This window comes from Opisthocomus hoazin, chromosome 6, assembly GCF_030867145.1.
Source record: "Opisthocomus hoazin isolate bOpiHoa1 chromosome 6, bOpiHoa1.hap1, whole genome shotgun sequence".
Classification (NCBI taxonomy): Eukaryota; Metazoa; Chordata; class Aves; order Opisthocomiformes; family Opisthocomidae; genus Opisthocomus; species Opisthocomus hoazin.
In genome coordinates, this window is record NC_134419.1 from 25,019,386 (window position 1) to 25,039,970 (window position 20,585).

Sequence of the window (20,585 nt, forward strand, 5' to 3'; positions counted from 1 at the left end):
AAAAATAATTAACTAAACTAGTCCTCTTTCTGTATCTTTTATATTTTCTTTGGGAAGGAAATTCAATAGAGTCTGTGTCAGAGGGGATTCTCCTTCCACTGTAGACCCTGGAAAGTCAATGGAAGCTCATTCATAAATTCTATAATTTCCTTTTCTTGTCGTAAGGAACCACACTTTGTAGATCTGCCTTCCATGGAAATTAAAGACTATATCTGTGCAAAAGACACTGCTGACCAAACGGGGACTTCTCTATGTCATCTTAGCACAAAATATAAATTTTGATTCACTCACAAAAGAAAGTCTGGTTATTTTGATCCTAGAAGAAATTCAGAAGTCAAAAATATAATAAATCACTGCAGGAAAAAATGGCATTTTTGATCTGGGAACATTGTGCCACACATATGCAATCTAGCATGTTTCTGCTCCATTTGTCTTCAAGGAGGGGTCTTAACTCTTGAAGACAAAAGACACCAATCTCATAGACTCGGAGAGAGTAAGTCAGAAAATCATACCCTGTCCATACTCATCATAATAGACACTCAGCCGAAATACGCTCCCAAGCTTGGGTCTTAATGCTATTTTTCTCTTTGTTAAGATTACGTAGCACCTAAAGATGCACAACAGCACTGACCTTTCTGTGCTAGCTGCTGAAAAAGTACACCATGTAGACCCCAGAGAATCTAATGAAGACAAAAAAAGTTGCCAACTATAAAGCTATATTTTTAAGGTGCAAAGCTGAAAAACTCATTTATAATAATCTCAGCTCTAATCTTATAGTTACCCTAAACATAGAGATCACGAGCTTGAGTTTGTAAGGGAAAATAATTCAAACTTTAATGTACTTTGCCCATGCTGATAGGATGGTGCCGTCAGAAGTGTGATTTACATCCGGGCCATATTCAGCTGAGCTGAGCGTGCAACCCTGAGGAAGCCAAATCGCATTTCCTGTCTGTGCTTCCTCACCTGTAGCTGTGGAAGAGTAGCCATGAGCTGCTGCACAGGCAGACAGGACCCCACCCAGAGCCTTGGCTGGCAAAGCAGCACAGTCTGACTCCAGACATACTGGTGGTGTAGAGCAAAGCGAACTCCTCATGGCATGCTACCTTGGATGGGCTCCCAAAAGCCTCCTTAACCAACGACCTCCACCAGCCTTCACCTGTACGGGCCTTCCCGCCACAGCCCCAGCCAAAGCACGGAGACGCCATGGTCCCCCGCTGGCCCACGGCCTAGCTGGCAAGCAGCAGGGCGGCTTTCCCCTCGGCTGGGCTCAGCCAAACCTGGACTTCACCGCCTGGGTGCGGGGCTAAGGGCGGGACACGGCAGACGAAACCCCTCTCCTCTGACCGTCCCCTCGCCGCTGCGGCTCCCGCAGCCCCCCGCAACAGCCCGCCCTCGCCCCTCTCCCGCTGCCACTGCGCCAGGTGCTCCTCTCGGGAGAGCCGCAGCTACCCGCCCGCAGCCGGCGGGAGAGTGGTGCCCGGCTGCACGCTGCCCTCCGCGGAGGGAAGAGCCTCCGCCCGCCACCGCCGGCGGGGAACCGCGCACGGTCTGGGGAGCCACCCGGTGAGACGGGACACCGCAGCCCGGGCCGCGACTCGCCTCAGCCTCAGGCTGCCGGTGCCCGCCAGCAGCGCAGCCCGCCGCGGCATCCCCGGCCGCTCCCCGCTAACGCTCCGCGGCTCCCTCATGGTGGCGGTGATGTCACATCCGCTGCCCGCGCCCATCCAGCCGCGCTGCCGCCGCCGTCCCCCGGGCCCAAACTTTTGCAGTGGGCTGGCCGGGGGCGGAGGGGAGGGGCGGGGGTGGGACGGGGCAGCGGAGCCGATCCGGCAGCACGGACAGCGCCGTCCTCGCCCGCCCTCCCCGCGGAATGAGCGTCCCCCGGGCGGCTGCCGCTGCCGCCTCCACTCGGGCTGCGGCGGGCGGGCACAACGAGCGGCTGCCGGCGCGGTCGCTGCAGCGGGAGCGGAGTGAATGACCGAGCGGAGCGGCGCGGAGAGACAGCCCCGCGATCAGGATGCGGGCGTCCGCCGGCATCCTCAACCTCCTGCTGCTGTCCTTGCTGGCCGGCCTCGACCCGTCCGAGGTAGGAGCCGGCCGGGCGCCGCGCCTCGGGCGCCCCCGCGGAGGGCGAGCTCTCCCGGCGCCGCGGCGGCGCAGCAAGGCAGGCGTATGCGGCAGCGGGCGATGCGGAGCTGCCGGGCAGCTGCCTGTCCTTGGTCGTCCGCGCGGTCGGCCAGGCGGAAGAGTTCGCGGCGGGCGTGGCCGTCCCCGGTGCCGGGCTTACCGGCTGCACGGCGCGAGGCGGGGAAGCGCGGATGCGAGCGGCCAGAGGGGCTGCGGGCGCGCTGCAGCGGGGCCCACGGCACCGGCGCGCGGAGCTCGCGCAGCCCCAGCCTCCCCACGCACGAGTTCTGTCAGCCGCGCAGCCAAGAGGCCGGGCTGCGGGGGCGGCCGGGGCAGGGCTGGGGGAGCGCCGGGCGGGCGGGCGGCCGGGGCAGGGCTGGGCTGGACTGGGCTGGGCAGCGCGGCGCTCGGCCGCAGCGCCAGGCCGGCGGCCGTCCGGCTCCGGCGGGCGCGAGCGGCGGTGCCTGCGGCCGGGGGCGGGGGCGCTGACGGTGCTCGGCGGCAGCGGCGGTTCCGGGGAGGCAGCTGGGCGCTGGAAGCGGCGATCGGCAGCTTCCGGCTGGGAATAAATTTGCTTGGAGCGGAGCCGGAGGCGGCACGTGAAGGCGCCGATTTCACCGCTGGAGCCACGCTCCCAGCTGCTGCCGAGTTTCGTTATTTTCAAATGTGTTCGGGTCGTCAAAAGATCACTTTTGATATTGAAATAATAATAAAAGTAACTAAGAGGTTTTAGCCGTGCAGCCTGGCTTGTGAAGGTGATTTTAGATGAAATCGTTTGAAAAATCCGAATTGCAGTACCACCCTTACGAGGGATGATGCCTGAAACCCCCTAGGCCTGCAGATGTCTGTAGTGCTGTGTCTCGGGGACAGAGAACTTGTCTTGTTTGTCTTTCTGTGGTACACGGTCTTGTAACTGCGAGCGTTATAAAAAAAGTAACGAGAGACAAAAGATTCTTAACAGTATTGCAGTCCATTGCCAGCAGTGGTTCATACCATGTTGCCACAATTTATGTTGCGTGTTGAGGAATATCATTTAAGTGATACCGCTTAGGTACCGAACAGCTGTATGAGGCAATGTGCAGCTCCTCTGGCAGTTTTTTTCCCTTTAAAATAAAGGAATTAATCATATATATTAGTAATATACAAATATGTACTGAATATCCAGTAATATGAAAGGGATGCTCCTCTTTAAAAATATAAAGATAGAACTTAAAAAGCAGTTCAGTGGAAATCTGATTTATGGCTGCAGTATTCTGATCGCTTTTTAATCAGTAAGATACAGTGACAACTTAAAAAAGCAGGAGGTGATACAGGATTAATAACATTAACTTAAATAATTAATTACATCAATGTTATTAAATACAAGCTATTTTAAGGTATTAGCTAGTGCTGTGTCTGTAAACAGATTCATCAGGCAATGCACAGGAGTTCCACATCTGTGTGAGTAGCAGCACATGGTCACATTACAATTACAGGTTTACACACACTCCTGCTTCTTTATTTTTTCAATCTTCTGTTACCTTAAGGACATCTGTTGAAGTTAAGAGACTTAAAGAGACTGTGTGAAAGCAGGAAATGCAAATTTTGTGTCACTGTCTCTCCATAGAAGAGTAAAATCACTAAAGAAGCAAATGAGCTTCAGCTGGCAGAATGATTAATTTAGTTCAGGTGTCAGAGATATGCCCCAAAATAGCAGTGGGAAGAAATGCTCCATCTTATGTGTCTGTCACCATCCAGCACTGAAAAGCAGGATGAGCCACTGGAATGAGATGGCATAAATTAACTTTTGAAATTTTGCTTTTAGCCCTTTTTTCTGTGGCGTACTGTGCAGAGGGCATAAAAATGGCCTTCTATTCATTACTCTGTGTGACATTTTCAGGGATATTAAAATATTCATTGCAGGCTCTTTCAACTTTGTGAAGGGGTCAGGAGCCAGAAAGTTCAAAAGTCCTTAAAATTATGAAAAAAGAAGAGCCCTTTATCAGAGTCTGGTGTTTATCAGAGCTAAACTGGGTTTTCAGAAATGAAAACATGAGATCAAGTGGTTACTCAGATCTTTGGTTAAGATGCTACACCACAGTAAGCATATCAAAGATGCCACATGGCAGATAATCATTTAGTTTTGTTGACTACTAACAACGGATTTCATATTTCTGTGAAAAATGACAAGTAGTGTTCAGTTATTTATCTTGCTTTATACCAAATTGAAATGGAATAATAATTTTCTGCTTTGCAGATTGGGAAGCAAATATATCATATGAAATTAACTGTAGGAAACAGAGGATGTTAAATTCTTTCTTTTCCAGAAAGAATTGTGCAATATGCTCATGACTAGACAGACAACATTTTACATGCCCTTGACACTCACAGACTCTTCAGCTTATGAAAATAAATCACATCAGACATTTCGAAGTATACACGATACATTCCTCTTCGTGTCCTACATAATTAATAGTCAAGTGATAACTTATTTTACTGATAAACTGCTTTAAAATAATGCCTGGGAAAAAAAGCTTTGAATTAGTACCAGGCCATCACTGACTCAAGACTGCTGTCCACAGGCACTCATTATGACAGGGCTTTTATGCTAAATTTACTAGGTTATTTACTGATTGTAAAGTGTTTAAGTATCGCCATCTTATGGTACAATATGTAACAAAAAGTATATATAGTTTATTCTTAAATCTCTGGAACATTAAGATTTTATTTCAACCATAGTAATTTATTGCCCAAGCTTTTGTATTTCTTTTTCTGCTAGACATCATATAGAATATTGAGCAGCTCTGGAAATTCTTTAACAAATGGAAGACAGCTCACTACTGATTAATTTTAAACACTCTTAGTGCTAATTACAGAATATCAATTTTAAGAGACTTATTAAACGTTATATCTATTAAATTGATTGTAATTTTTCTCTGTATTTACATAGAAAAATACAAGAAAATATAATTATTCATGGTAATAAATTTCAGTAAAGTTTTATTCCCAGCAGGGTGGCTAGATATTCAGGAGGAAGCCAGCTATAGAGAAAGGACTTGGAATATAAAAACCTTTCCTTTCTCCTACACTTAAGTGCAGTGTCTTGAAAGAACGAGCTATTAAATATTAGGAAATTTCTAAGAGTTACTGCTAGATGGCATCTCTGTGCTGCGTTTTGACAAGCCTGGAGTTTTCTGTAATGACCTTCATAGTATGTAAAGTGGACTTCTACTTTTGCTGGCCATCATTTGATAATCACGGTAGTATAACCAAGTAAGAATTTTAGAGTGATATAATGCTGGTCCACATAGAAATCAAGCACAGCAGGTTTCAAAGTCTAGATGGCATATTTTAAGTCTAATTTTGAAAATTTAAAGGGGTCTGAAAAATACGTTCATTTTTCAATGCAGTTAATGAACTTTATGCCTTTCTTTAACTTTTATAATGGCTCTATGTCCTATAATTATTGGGTTTCAATTTACTTGAATTTTGCAAAAAAATAATTCAGAAGAAGACTGGCAAGTACAGTCCCAAACAGAATCTAAGTACAGAACCATTAATGACAGTTACAGAAAGAAACTGTTATCTGTATTTATTGCTTGGGATAATAGGATGTATGGGAATTATAGCATTAAAAGAAAAAAGGAAATTTGTAACCAGTCATCTATTTTTGAATGGTTAATTAAGCTTTACATTTTGATATTTGGAATGGCTGTGTTTCTAGATTTCAAAAATCTACAAATTTCACAGATGGTCAGACTACATAACTACCCAGTAAAATCTTTCTTTTTCCCAGATTTCAAGAACTTGTCAGTAGGAAGAGTGTGCTGCTTTAATCCTGCTTTCCAATACAAATTGATTCATCCCTATTGTGAGATGTTATAACAAGGATACTATGTACAAACAAGGGTTTCCACAATACACATTTTTGTTGGAAATATCACTTGCAGTACTACAATACACTGCAAAATTAAATAGAAATCTCATTAGTGACTTAGAAATTAATTTACCCGGTTTCCTACAGTATTAGTAGTTAGTCAATATGAAAATCATATTTAACTATTTAGCCTGCATGACTTAAGAATGCATTAATTGCCAAACGTGGTCAACTCTCACTTACTGTCTGCTCTTGTACTCTGAGCAACATGATTCAATAGCCATTGAAGAACATCCTGTTGCTATCAATATATCCTGGGCCCTCTCCCAGGTGTCATTCAAGTTATGTTACTGTCACCCTAGTAACTTCAGTCAATGCGTAGAGACCAAATGCTGTTGTTAACACTACTGGTTCTTCCTGCAATGGTCAATACAATGCCTTCTAACCTTTCAGTCTCAGAAAAAAAGATGCTTCGTGTATTTCCTATTCATCCACACTCAATGACACACATCCACCACATGTCACATAAAACCACAGAAATGTATTCACTATATCATTTTAAGTAACATATAGAAAGATGTTAGAAGAGACTGTCAAAACACACGTGAGTGACATCTACATGACTGCTAACTCTCCTGGTGCTATCAGACATCACATAGTCTTTAAGGGCTTTTTAAAACTGTTGATGCCATGTGAAAAGACCTTTTTTTTCCTCTAGCTAAAAGTAAATTCCTTTATTGTTTGCTACTAATATGACCGCTACTTCTTTGAATGCACCCATACACTGATTATATACATTATATATAATCTTAAAAAAAAAAATTATACATGTATACACAGGCTCTAGTATATTTTGGGCACTGAAATCCCCCTTTTCAATATTGTAGTATGACAGAGATGCTTCAGGGCATCACTTAGGCATTCCTACTGGATCTTCACTGAAAACCAGGTAAAATTCAAAAGCCTTGTGTAAATCTTTGCAGCAGTAGTCAGGGAGAAGTCCTCTCAAAGACCGACTTTTACAAGAAGAATACTCTATCCTATTGCTTCACACCACAGGGCAGTGGATTTCTTGTCTGAGATGAAGCCTAGAAAAAGTGAGGACTTTTGTGTGCCTGGTTTGAGTACAGGATTCTTTTCATGAGGGAGCATTCAAGAACAAGTGGAAAACTTCTCTTACTTATAGAACTGAATTGAAAATTTCAGAAATTCTTACATTTAAGCCGAAGTGGCATAACAATAGAAAGAAAGAACATACCTCAGAATTCCAGACCAGCTCTATTATTCACATGTTTTTAAACCAAGATGTGTGACACAAGCACATATTTCTGTACACGTTAATCATACTAGCCAGCAGAATTCTTGGTCCTTCAAGCCAGTAAAAAATAGAAATACAGTAGCGGTACGTATTACTCTTAAAAATATTTTGAGCAGTCTACAGAAAAATATTTAGGGGTTAAAGGTTTTTATGTATTTTCAGGGTATTTATGTATTCTGAAAGAAGATCAAAGAGCTTAAATTGTACTTGTTTAATATAATGATACGGTGTGCACTGCTTCCCACATGGTCATCTAATAAGTGTGCACTGGTCCACCTGCAGAACAGAACAATTTACTGTTCGCTTGATCTGACTTCATTTTTCATGAAGGAGTTCTTTCACAAAAGAAAACCCAGCTCCAAATTTGTCCCCCTTCAGTAATTCTACTCACCTTTTTTTTCTAAGAGGAAATTATCTTAATGCATTCACAGGGAGATCTCTTAAGAACTTTTAAAGTACACAGCATCAATCTTCATGTACTTTGTCCTGGCATTAATGATGTTTTTGTTGAGTTTGCTAAAGACTAAAAACAGGCGATAAATATCTTAACCATTCCTTTATTCAGTCAGCTGGGAAATTTTCCTAACACTAGAGAGAAATCCGTTTTCTAGAAGACACAATTCCTCTTACTTCAGTAGTATGTTATCTCTACCACCAATTCAGAAAGTTGATTCTTATGTTATCATATTTGCACTGGAACACATTGAATATTCACCAGAAAGGACAGTGCATGTTATCCAAGAAGTAATAATAGAAGTGAAACAGAAATGTAAAGGTGGCTGTTTTGAAGTGACAGCTGCATAGAACTCTAATTTAGAAATAGATAAAAAGTTGCAACTTTAACGATTATGATTCTCTGGCACATTATTATCTAGCAATCTGAAGGACACCCATCCACCACTGATGGCCACTTTAGACCTTTCAGTCTCTGAAATAAACGAGATACCCTCATTTCAAGATTCAGGAATGAAACATGAGTAGTTCAGTTAAGGGAGCACTTGTCTCTTCATGAATTTAAGATTCATATTACAACATCTGGATGATGGTGAAGCCCAAGCAAAGACAATTCTGAGATTATTTCTTAATGTTGTGCACACCACAGTGTCAAGAAATGTATCTGAAAAAAGAGGAGACTGAACTTGGACATAGCCTCTTGTGTCACAGCATTACTTCCAAGAATCAGTGGCAAGTTTCACTGCAGGCATGGACTGCAGCTTCAGATTTTTTCGTTAGTGACGCCAATCTTAAAAGCAACTGAACTTCTATCAGCAGTATAATTTATCAGGACACTTGAAACTACTTCAAAAACATTACTATTTTTATTGTCACTTTTTTATTCCTGTCATTAAAGGTTTTTGAAGTCTAGACTTCATTTTGTTTGAAATTGGAGAATTCATATTTCTATCTGAAAGAGTCACCAAGACACCAGAATGCAAAATAACAAGGCCCCCTGTATGGATTATATCTCCATTTGTAAGACCGTCTCATTGGTAATACTACTGAAAGATTTTTTAATAGATAGGGAAATAACCTGTGTATCAGACAAAGAAAGTGCCATTTGTCTAGCTAGCTCTGTGTTGACTAAAACTAAATGATCTCTAGTCTTCGTCTTTACTGGCCAGCTTCTAGAAATTGTTTCCTAATAACTAGCTTTTCCAACAATATGACCGATTCATGTTGATGAACTAAATACACCACAAAATGTGTATGCTTAGGGAAGGAAACACAGAGCACAAAATGTTGGTGATACAAGCAGTTAACAGTGAGGAGGTAACTGTATTAACGGATACCAGAGTATACACAATAATTTGCAACTTTCATGGTGATATCGCACACAGTACCTACTTTTTTCCATGCTGTCCTATGCCCTCTTCAACTTTGTGACAGAAAAGCTAAAAAAATAACCAGGCATATTTTTCATAGGTCAGTAAACAATCATAGATTGGAACTTGAGTTCTGCCCAAAAGTAGGTCGAATAGGAAATGCCAGGCCTACTGATATGGAATTTTGTAAACTCTTAGCTAGCTGCTTCTGTATCTATGGTTTTTCACAAGAAAGAAAATCATATTATGTATTTATTCACAAAATATGGACTCTTACTTATTTAAAACTATTTTCCTCAAGAGAAATTAAAGTAATTTTAATATTCTGACCCCTTCTGAGCCTTCCTCAGACTTTTAAATCACTTAACGTAAAGCAGCCCAAGATAACACAGATGTAACTTTTTTGTCCTTCATTCCCCTCAAGAACAGTCATTTGCCTGCTGCGCTGCCTTCGAACCAAACAAATCCTTGTAGCTGTGAATGCAGATTTAATATTTCTATTTACTTATTATTTCAGTGAAAAGCATAGATCAGTCAGCATAACAGCAGCTTAAGCAAATCCTGAAAGCAGGCAGCCCTCGTCACTCCTGTGGCTTTGGGAAATAGTGTTTACATCTTCCTGAAGCTGTAAAGTAACCTGTAAGCGGGGAGCCAGAACACCTGGATAAGACTCGCTCAGTTTAGAGGACTGCAGTTTCATGAACTCTCTTATTAAGTGCCAGGCACAACACTGAATAATATTATTCGTAAATTATTGGTGCATGTTACTAAACAACAGAGTTTTACAGAGATTTGCATGGGCCTCCTTCTTTAGAACTACTCCTTTAGGAAAATACTTTAAAATGTGTTTCAGTATATCCCTTTCAAGGAGATAACTCAGCACTTAAATAATTTTCCATATCTGAAACTGTAGATGTTATTTGAGTTTGGACTTCAGTTTTAAAACTGGATTTACCGAAATATGAACTTCAGCACATTTAGAATACGTTAAGACCTGTGGTGACAGCAAATATTATTGAACTGAGATCTCATTATGAACACAAACATGTCACACACTTTCTTACTCCTACTAAACGGTTGTTCAATCTCAGCGTCCCTACTGCAATTATTTTCTTCCTATTCAATTTGTATAATCTCTAACATATTGTTCTAACAAATCTACCTTCTTATAATAAGATTCTGTGCATTTTCAATATATGTATTGAGACTTTTCCAAGAAAATACGTAGAAAACAGTTGTAACTCTGAGCTACTGTACTGAGTAACAAACAGTACATAGAACAGATGATGGTATAAAAAATTTAGATACAGCTGTAGTTATATGCACTCTCAGTTCTCACAATAAGTGTGTGTCAGGTTTGAATTTATAGTGAGATCTCAGATCAATATTATTTGCTGTTATCACAGGTATTCCTGGGCATGTGAATAAAGAATACAGAGGTGCATGTCAGGCAGAGCAGCAAATGAGCATGTTATAACCAATATGCTTTCTTTCATAAAGTAAGGAACTTTGAATATTTAGTAACTAATCCATATTTCCAGAAATCGACTATTGGTTGTGTCTGGTGTCTTGTTACAAAAAAGTCAGATAAGCTCAGACATCACAAAAGTCCACAACTATATTAAATAAGAAAAACCATGGATATTAAGTAATATTCAAATTATTCCATCAATAAAATCATTGTAGAAATGAATGACAAAATACTGGTTAAAGAAATCAGAATTGCCAGGTTCTTAAGTTTTCTCAGGGAAATGTGACCTCCTAAATTATTTATCATATGCCTTGAACATATTTTACTCAAACTGACAATGAATTGAAAGTTTTCTGGGAATACCTTATTCAGAGAAAAGGTTTATGCAAAGCAGATATAAGCCTGAAAGTTACTTCTGTCACCTCAACTTAGCCATGGAATTATTTTAAAATACATGGTTCAAAGAATGTTCAAAATTGTGGTTGTTTACTTCAAGGTAAAATTACATTCCATATGGGATCAGCAACATTCAACAGATTATTGTCTTTTGAGTTAGCCTTTCTAATACACTCATTGATTTAATTTTTGAATCAGTAGCTATTTTTCAGATTAAAAAAAAGCCTTGTTCAATGTGTCAGTTACAAAATTATGTTCACTTTATTCAGCCTGGACATAATTTCTATTCTGATAACTGATTTATGCTGAACAGCAGTTACTTAACATACTTTCAGGAATGAATTTAACTAAGAGGAGTAAAGGGCTGTGGAGACTTCCCCTACAATCAGTCTCAGTGCATTCCCAGGATCTGTTCTATGGCGCTGGCTCCCCAATCAGGACGTCTTCATGACAACAGTACAGTAAAATCTTCCAAAATCAGAACCTTGAATAACTCTTTTGGGGGTTATCCCTCCTGGTAATTATTTCAAGACATGCCTTTATAGGAATTCAAGGAAAAAAAAATAAAGTGCAACTCAAAAAAAATCATGGTGAAACATAGCGTAATAAAACTTGTTTTCTTGAGGACAAACACAGGGAATGATATTAACCTTTCATTCAGTCAATACCAAAATAAAATAATACTTGGTAGTTGCTCATTCATGGCAAATACATCCTTAAATAGATGACAAAAACCTTTTCATGAACTCCTTAATGGTCTGAAGTTGTTTTATACAAAACAGGTCATGAAACTTTATCATCAGTGCAATCAGAGATCTTTGCAGGTCTCCTAGTCCATACCTCCAGCATTTCAGAGCCCCTCTGAACAGCCGCTCTGACCTTCAGCGATTTCCACTAATTTGGTGTCGTTCTGCTCCATCATGCTAAAGATGTTAAATAATAGCAACCCATCAGCAGTGCCTCTCACTGCCAGCTGCAAGTTCAACTTCAAACCACTACCCTTTACCAGTCCAAACAGTTTTCTGCCTGCCTTGTAATCCACCCATCCACTGCATAACTCCCCAGTTTGACTACAGGAAGAATGCTGTAGGATACCGTGTCAAAGGCTCAGTATGCGACATCCTCTGCTTATGGCTCAAGTAATCTGAGGTATCAGGGCCACAAAAGTGATCCAAGGGCTGGAGCACCTCTCCTGTGAGGACAGGCTGAGAGAGTTGGGGCTGTTCAGCCTGGAGAAGAGAAGGTTGCGGGGAGACCTTATTGCAGCCTTTTAGTACTTAAAGGGGGCTTATAAGAAAGGTGGGTACACACTTTTTAGCAGGGCCTGCAGCCATAAGACAAGGGGTAATGGTTTTAAACTGAAAGAGGGTAGGTTTAGACTAGATATTAGGAAGACATTTTTTACAGTGTGTGTGATGAAACACTGTAACAGATTGCCCAGAGAGGTGGTAGATGCCCCATCCCTAGAAACATTCTATGATCTAGCAGTTTCTTTGTTTCTGTTCCTGTTTTTCAATCAGACTCTGATGGATATGGTTAAAGTCCACTCCTAGAGGAAAAAATAGATTTATTCAGTGTATACAAAGAGTAATTGTGAGTTCATACAATTTTGTTTTGGAGTTTGCTTTCACCAGGTCCTAAAGTAAAAATTCATTGAATACTGAACTTCATAAAACTCTGTCTCAAAAAGAAACACTGGTATTTTTATACAAGGATGATTTACATCTAAGTCATTTTCTCTATATCTTCCAAGTGCAGTATTGCCATAAATAATAGTGTTCAGCTGAAAGACTGTAATAACATAATCTTATTATTTGCTTTCTTATATTTTTTATCAGGAGATGAGATACTCATTTTTCCACATCACAGTACTTATCCTAAAGCCATTAGGACTGAATTTGTATTTCTTGATTTTTTTCAGCAGCAAGCTACAGGCCCCAAGCATAGACTTTAGAGAAGATGTAGAATGATTGGAAAATTTAATAATTTTGTTAGCGAGATACTGAAGTATCTCCTGGGCATTTTTTTTTCTATGGGAGATGTAGAAACATTGTACAATATACTATGATCCACCTTCTTTACCATTTTGTCCACAGCAACTTCTAGTTAACTGATAGCCATGACTCTTAGTTAAACTGATTTCTACCTAATAACAGTGGGTTTGTATTATTTTTTATATTTGAGAAATAATTATATATTGGTATAAATATCTCTTTTTGAGACATAGGATGTAATATCCTTGGCCACTTGCACTACAAGAAAATTCAGTAAACAAATTTACTTTCTGTAAATAATTTGCTATTCTTATACTTCTCAGTCTGTCCCCTTTCTAAATAAATTTATTCTAGTACTACTATTGTCTCAGTGCTCCAATACATTTTTCAGCAACTCTTTAGTCCCCACTGCTTATTCTGCTTACTCCTTTTTGAGGTATTCTGAGAGAAACTCATTAGAGTTTTTAAGATACTCTTTAGATCACATAGGGAGAATTATTCATATCAAGGGGGACATCTGGTTCATGGATAGGCTTGTTCTCTGACTCGCAGCAATAGTCAGTCCTGTTTGAATATACCCTAAAAACAGCTGAAGATACAAAGATTGTCACTGACTTGTTTTCCATCCTGTCTCTGAATACATGCACAACTATCAGAACATCATAAACATATGTGTTAACAATCTCCCATGAGAGTCAGCTTTAGCCACAGGGAAAGAATATGGTCTCCTGCATTTTTGTCTTTTCAAAGCCTCAAGTTCCCCTCTGACTCTCTAACCTAAAGGCTAATACCAGTTCTACCTCTGCCTGCCACACAACAGGCAGGAATTTACTGACTCCCAGACACCTCGTTGGTCCCCAACACAAATTTTGCAAGTGCTCTTGCTTTTGTTTCTCTTTGTGATTGGTATGTTGAGATGAAAATGATATGGACATTACCGTTTAAAAAGCTCAACGGTATGTATGTTAGTGACACATGCAATTAAACCAGATAGGCAAAAACGCAGCTGAAAGGCACATGAGTGATCTGGAAGCTATATTTCATAGAATGTCACACAAAAATCAAAGTTTGCAGTCTTACAGAAGTCTTTCCTAGCCCAAAAAACTGTGCTGAAACCAGAAGCAAAGAATAAAAGAAGTTCCTCTAAGGTAGGAAGACATGTAATAGTGAGATTGGCTATATCTCTACCCCTTTACTGAGTTTGCACATCAATCTTCTGGAGTTACATATGCACTACATATTTCTACATTCTGTGATATTACAGGCTCGCTTACAACATCCGTGTGTCAGTTGTGGTTGTCACAAGGTTGAATAGTTGATTCTCATTCTTATCCTTTTTAATAGGAAGTTTATAGAAATAATTTTTAATGACCTTCTGCTATACTAGTCCTGCAGACACGGCTCAGATAAATAGTTCTGTATTAGCAGACAGTATAGCAATACATGTCTACTTCGTCTCCCTTCCACACTTCCTGCTGTGATTGGCAGTCTATGTAGCACAATTCAAGGAGTTCAAATTTCGGTGCTGTAGTTGTCATCTTTTGCTGATCTTTCTTTGCCCTCTGGACTTGCTTTCTCATAAAAACATGTACATATTCTGTTAAAATTCAAGTCATCGAATGAGAATATCTTCACTGCAGTGACAGAGTAAAATCCGTGTATCTGAAGTTCCAGTTACTGACCAGAAATTTACATACGGTACCCCAGTGGCTTTAATTATTGCTGCTGTTCTTATCTAGAGTGAATGTTGCTGTTGCAGTTCTCAGAGATCTTTAGAGTTTCTTTCAATTTAAACAGATTTTAAATATTTCTCAGCAACGCAGCTGGAACATTCATTCAGGTGTTTCTTATGAAATAATTTTATATGTAAGTCATTTTGATTAGCGCTGGTCCAATGCATTTGATTCAGGAGAACTGCTAGAAATTACAAAGTACAAAGATCCCTACCACCTCACTTTCATCACAAGCTCTTCAAAATTTCAGAAAATCTACTTTTAAAGCAAATTTCAGCATCCAGAAAAAAATTAAAACTAGATATATAGTAGTTTATGCTCCCCGTGATTATTTTCCTAGATCTAACTTTTGCTGAAATGTTACAAATTTATTATTACTTGTGATGATCTGAGACATGAAAATTGTTGTTTTGGAGAGACAAGAGACTTTTTACAGAGAAATGTTCATGAAAGAATAACACCACAAATTCTGTTTAGAAAAGCTAACCATTAGCCTATGGATTGTGGTTCTTTGTAAGATTGTGGTTTTATCAAAAAATGGAATGACAAAAATGCTGGCCCTTTCTCTGGAAAAGGCTAAATTTTTACTTAAGAAAAATAAGATCTCCATCTCATTTTACATTATCCACTCTATGTCACCAATCAATCTTTTTCATAATCTCTCATTTCCAGGGACAAATTATCTTTATTATTTCTAATGTTTATTTCCTGCCCATACATGAAGCATGTTTAATTCACTGTATCTATTTTCATTGATTCAGTAGATCTATTTTTCATTGATTGTTAGGAGGACTGACCTCCTGACAGAGTTGGGTAGGATTTCATTAATTTTCACTACATCTGTTTTCATTGATTATATGTATTTTCATTATTTATCTATTTTCCTTGATTTATCTATTTTCATTGATCATAGAAGGTAGAAATTGCTTCTATGTTAAATATTAATTTCTTATAAAATTATTTCTGTTGAGGAGTGTGAAGGATTAAGGACTAAGGGCGGAGGAAGTGGCTAGTTTATTTTGGGTGTATAACCTTTCTATAAATTAAACCTTGAGCACTTCTATGAGTCCTTTCAGTCAGAAGTACACCATGGGAAACATTTGTTTCAGAAGTGCAGCATCCTGCATTATGTCTGTTGTATTTGCTTTGGTGAAAAACACTGCTGGACAATAAATCATTCGCACAAGAGCAGTAATGTTCTGTTCTTTGTTTCAAGCAACAAAATACAGCTTTAGCCTGAGAACATATATGCTTGTTCTCCTCTTAGTGAAAAGGAGGATGCATTTGGAGAAAATTATTGAATGGAAACATTGCCTGCGTCAGTGTTCTCAGGATGTCCCCTTTATTTAGACCATGGTGATTATCTTTTTTACATACTAGGCACTCCCTTCTCTAAGGTGGTCTTTCTCACCATTCACCTCATTCAAGGGCTCAAGAATGAAAATCTGTATTGGCTGGAACACACAATCATCATTAAAAACTATTTCATGAAGCAATAACTTTGCTTTTGTGAGTGCCACCAGGGACTAGATTGTGGAATTTTGGAGGGAAGAGAAATACAATTCCTTCTCCCAAAATGCCTGTATTTGTACTGCAGTCAGCAGTCGCTTTGCCCCTCTTGCTTCTCCTGCTCTGAGCCACCAGCTCCAGAGAGCAGCACATGAGGAAGAACACAAATGTTATTCATATGCTCCTCCAACTCCTTCAACATCATCTGTGTGTGGAGGACTGTACAGGCAGATCTAGTCCTCTACTTGTTGGACTAGACAATAAAATTATCCCTGATGGGTGTGATGCACAAGGAGAGGGAAGGTATGTGTTGGCTTAATTTGTCTTTCCACTGGCCTGAGTAAGAAGTGAAGAGGCACTCTTCTTCCTTTGGAGATTTCAAAACACTCTCCAAAGACAGAATGGCATGGTTTCCCTGATTCTCTGATAAGGGCACTGTACAAAAAGCCACCAGGCAAAACTGACAGCCTTAAATTTTAAATTTTTTGAGACAATGAAAGAAAAGAGATTTTTATGCAGTTTGCCCAGTTCTAGATTTGTCAAGCAAGAAAGCTACACTAATGGCTAAGGTTCACTTCTGTTGTTCGTACAGAAGCAAAATTTACCCATGTGCTACTGGGCATTCATATTACATTCACTGGTGTCTCTCAGGAATATAATAAATTGCTCTTGCTTATGAAGCTCTCTCCCATTTAGAAATACCACAGAAATTAAATAAGGTTAAGGCTGGTTAGGTCGTCAAGTCCATCTCCACACAAGGGACTTGACTGGTTCATGTTTTCTCGTGCAGTACAAATCACGTTCTAAACGGATGATAGTAGTGATGGTAGTTACTGAAAAAAATTCTTGATAAGCCCTAACCACCTAGTTCTTCTGTTAAGTAGAAACAAGGCTGCAATGTTTTCTCCCTGCGATTTTTCCTGAACCACATGCAATTAGATACTGTCTAACACTTACCTTCCCCTTCTCATTAGTATTCTTAGGCATATGCTATCTGTATTTTGTGATTTTCCTGTTTTAATAGACTTTAACACTTAAGAATGACTGATGTTATAATTTCACTTTTTATTAATTCTGGACCCCTACCTACAGAAACTAATCTTTTACGCAACTTTTTTCACGTTAAAATATCGCTCTTTTCTTATCCATTGTCATAAATTTCAATTCCCGTTCTAAAGACTTACTGCATCATGTCATCATTAGTTTCCCAAATATGTGCAGTTTTTAAGAAACTAGTAAATGTAGTGTCTTTCTTTTCTAATATTTTTTCTTCCTCTGCAGAAAATATGTATTCTTAGCTAATTTCATACCAAAATCCTTAGGCTTCTCCTTTCTTTTCCCTCCAAAATGCTAATTGTTATTCTGTATCCACACACTCCTAGTTTGAAATCTTGGAATGCTTTCTGACTAGCTATGCTCCTTATAGATCCCCTTAACTGCTAGGCATTTGCTTTTGCAATATTCAGTTGTCTTTAGAGGATGGTCTTTTTTTCCAGGAACCTTTTTGATATTTTTCAGTTTTGAGAGATTAAGAGTTTTCCTAAGTTTTGACAGATTCCTCCACTCCCTCCATATCTTTTCGTATGCTGAATTTTGTTATTTATATTCTTATTTTTGATAATAATTTAAACCAGTTCCTCTGAGCTGCAGTTAAGTGCATTTCAAGCCAAATGCACTGTTCACTTAAAGAAAATATCCCAAGATTACAAGAATTCACATGATTGTGGTCCGTGCACTATATATGTTTCATTTTACTTAAAAGTCCGTAACAGACAGATCTAGTAATTTGTTCATTGGACTGGAAAGACTTTCAGCTATCCTTCCAAGGGCATATATCTAAATTCTGGAACAGTTACTCCAATTAGTATCAGTTTAAGTAAAATGCTTCATGACAGGCGTGGGGGGGGGGGGGAGAAAAAAACAACCACTGCCCACTGCCTGAAGATACCCTTTTTTATATATTGGTCATTTTAGGGAGGCCATTTTTTAACACGTCTGCTCAAAGACAGGCCAACAAGGAGAGGTGGTGGAGTGGCTCTGTATATGAGGGAGCAACTGGAATGCATTGAACTTTGCCTGGGGGCAAATGAAGAAGGAGTTGAGAGCTTATGGCTTAGAATTAAGGGACAGCCTCATATGGGTGATGTTATTGTGGGTGTGTACTACAGGCCACCTGACCAGGAGGAGGAAGTTGATGAGGCCTTCTACAAAACAGCTGCAAGCAGCCTCACAGTCACAGGCCCTGGTTCTCATGGGGGACTTCAACCACCCTGACATCAGCTGGGAAGACCACACAGCTAGGCAGGTGCAATCCAGGAAGTTCCTGCAGAGCATCGATGATAACTTTCTGATGCAAGTGGTGGAGGAACCAACAAGGAAAGGTGCTCTGCTGGACCTTGTACTAACAAACAAGGAGGGACTGGTCGAGGATGTGAAGGTCGGAGGCAGACTAGCCTGCAGCGACCATGAAATGGTGGAGTTCAGGATCCTGCATGCAGGAAGCAGGGTGATAAGTAGGATCAAAATCTTGGACTTCAGGAGAGCTAACTTTGGCCTCTTCACGGAGCTACTTGGAGGAATCCCGTGTGCCAGTGCACTCAAAGGCAGAAGGGTCCAAGACTGCTGGTCGCTGTTTAAACGTCACTTTCTCCATGCTTAGGAGCGGTGCATACCCCTGAGAAAGAAATCTAGCAAAGGAGGCAGGAGACCCATATGGATGATCAAAGACCTTCTAGTGGAGCCCAGGTGGAAGATAAAGATCCATGGAATGTGGAAAGAGGGACAGGTTACTTGGGAAGAGTACAGGAATGTGATCAGAGCATGCAGGGATGCAATGAGGAAGGCCAAGGCCCACCTGGAACTGAATCTGGCAGGGGATGTCAAACACAACAAGAACGGCTTCTTCAACTACATCAGCAGCAAATGGAAGACTAGGGATAATGTGGGGCCGCTGCTGAATGAGGTGGGTGTCCTGGTGACGGAGGATGCAGGGAAGGCAGAGCTACTGAATGCCTTCTTTGCTTCAGTCTTCAGTGCCAAGGCAGGCCCTCAGGAATTTCAGGCCCTGGAGGTAAGAGAGGAAGCCTACAGAGAGGACGACTTTCCCTTGGTCGAGGAGGACTGCGTGACGGATCACTTAAACAATCTGAATGCCCAGAAGTCCATGGGCCCCAGTGGAATGCACCCACGAGTGCTGAGGAAGCTGGCAGATGTCATTGCTGAGCCACTCTCCATCATCTTTGAGAGGTCCTGGAGGGCAGGAGAGGTGCCCGAGGACTGGAGAAAGGCCAGTGTCACTCCAATCTTCAAAAAGGGCAAGAAAGAGGACCCAGGGAACTACAGGCCGGTCAGCTTAACTCCATTCGGGAAAGGTCATAGAGCAGCTTATCCTGGAGGTCATCATCAAGCAAGTGGAGGAAAAGAAGGTTATCAGGAGTAGTCAGCATGGATTCACCAAGGGAAAATCATGCCTGACCAATCTGATAGCTTTCTACGATGGCATGACTGGCTGGGTAGATGAGGGGAGAGCCGTGGATGTTGTCTACCTCGACTTCAGCAAGGCTTTCAACACTGTCTCCCACAACAACCTCCTACGTAAGCTGAGGAAGTGTGGGCTGGATGAGTGGTCTGTGAAGTGGATTGAGAACTGGCCGAATGGCCGAACTCAGAGGGTTGTCATCAGCGGCGTTGAGTCTAGTTGGAGGCCTGTAACGAGTGGTGTCCCCCAGGGGTCAGTACTGGCCCAGTCTTGTTTAACTTCTTCATCAATGACCTGGATGAAGAGTTAGAGTGCACCCTCAGCAAGTTTGCTGATGACAAAACTGGGAGGAGTGGTGGATACACTAGCAGGCTGTGCTGCCATTCAGTGTGACCTGGACAGGCTGGAAAGTTGGGCAGAGAGGAACCTGATGAGATTCAACAAAGGCAAGTGCAGGATCCTGCACCTGGGGAGGAACAACCCCATGCACCAGTACAGGCTTGGGGTGGACCTGCTGGAGAGCAGCTCTGTGGAGAGGGACCTGGGTGTCCTGGTGGACGACAGGTTGACCGTGAGCCAGCAGTGTGCCCTGGTTTCCAAGGAGGCCAATGGGATCCTGGGATGCATTAGGAGGAGTGTGGCCAGCAGGTCGAGGGAGGTTCTCCTTCCCCTCTGCACTGCCCTAGTGAGGCCCTATCTGGAGTGCTGTGTCCAGTTCTGGACTCCCCAGTTCAAGAACGATGAGGAGCTACTGGAGGGAGTCCAGCAGAGGGCTATGAGGATGGTGAGGGGACTAGAGCATCTGTCCTATGAGGAAAGGCTGAGGGAGTGGGGCTTGTTTAGGCTGAAGCGGAGAAGGCTGAGAGGGGGCCTGATAAAT

General features: G+C 41.3%; 1 protein-coding gene across 2 annotated transcripts in view; it reads left to right on the top strand.

Annotated features, from left to right (window-relative positions):
- The first annotated feature begins 1,732 nt into the window (after positions 1-1,732).
- The window catches only part of OLFM3 (olfactomedin 3), a 73,832-nt gene continuing 54,979 nt past the window's right edge, over positions 1,733-20,585 (top strand). The window contains exon 1 of one of the 2 annotated variants that reach the window (XM_075422266.1): positions 1,733-2,086. In XM_075422266.1, coding sequence (XP_075278381.1) covers positions 2,018-2,086 — 69 coding nt within the window. In that variant the 5' untranslated portion in view covers positions 1,733-2,017. The remainder of the gene's footprint in view (positions 2,087-20,585) is intronic. The other variant, XM_075422265.1, reaches the window with a different exon arrangement.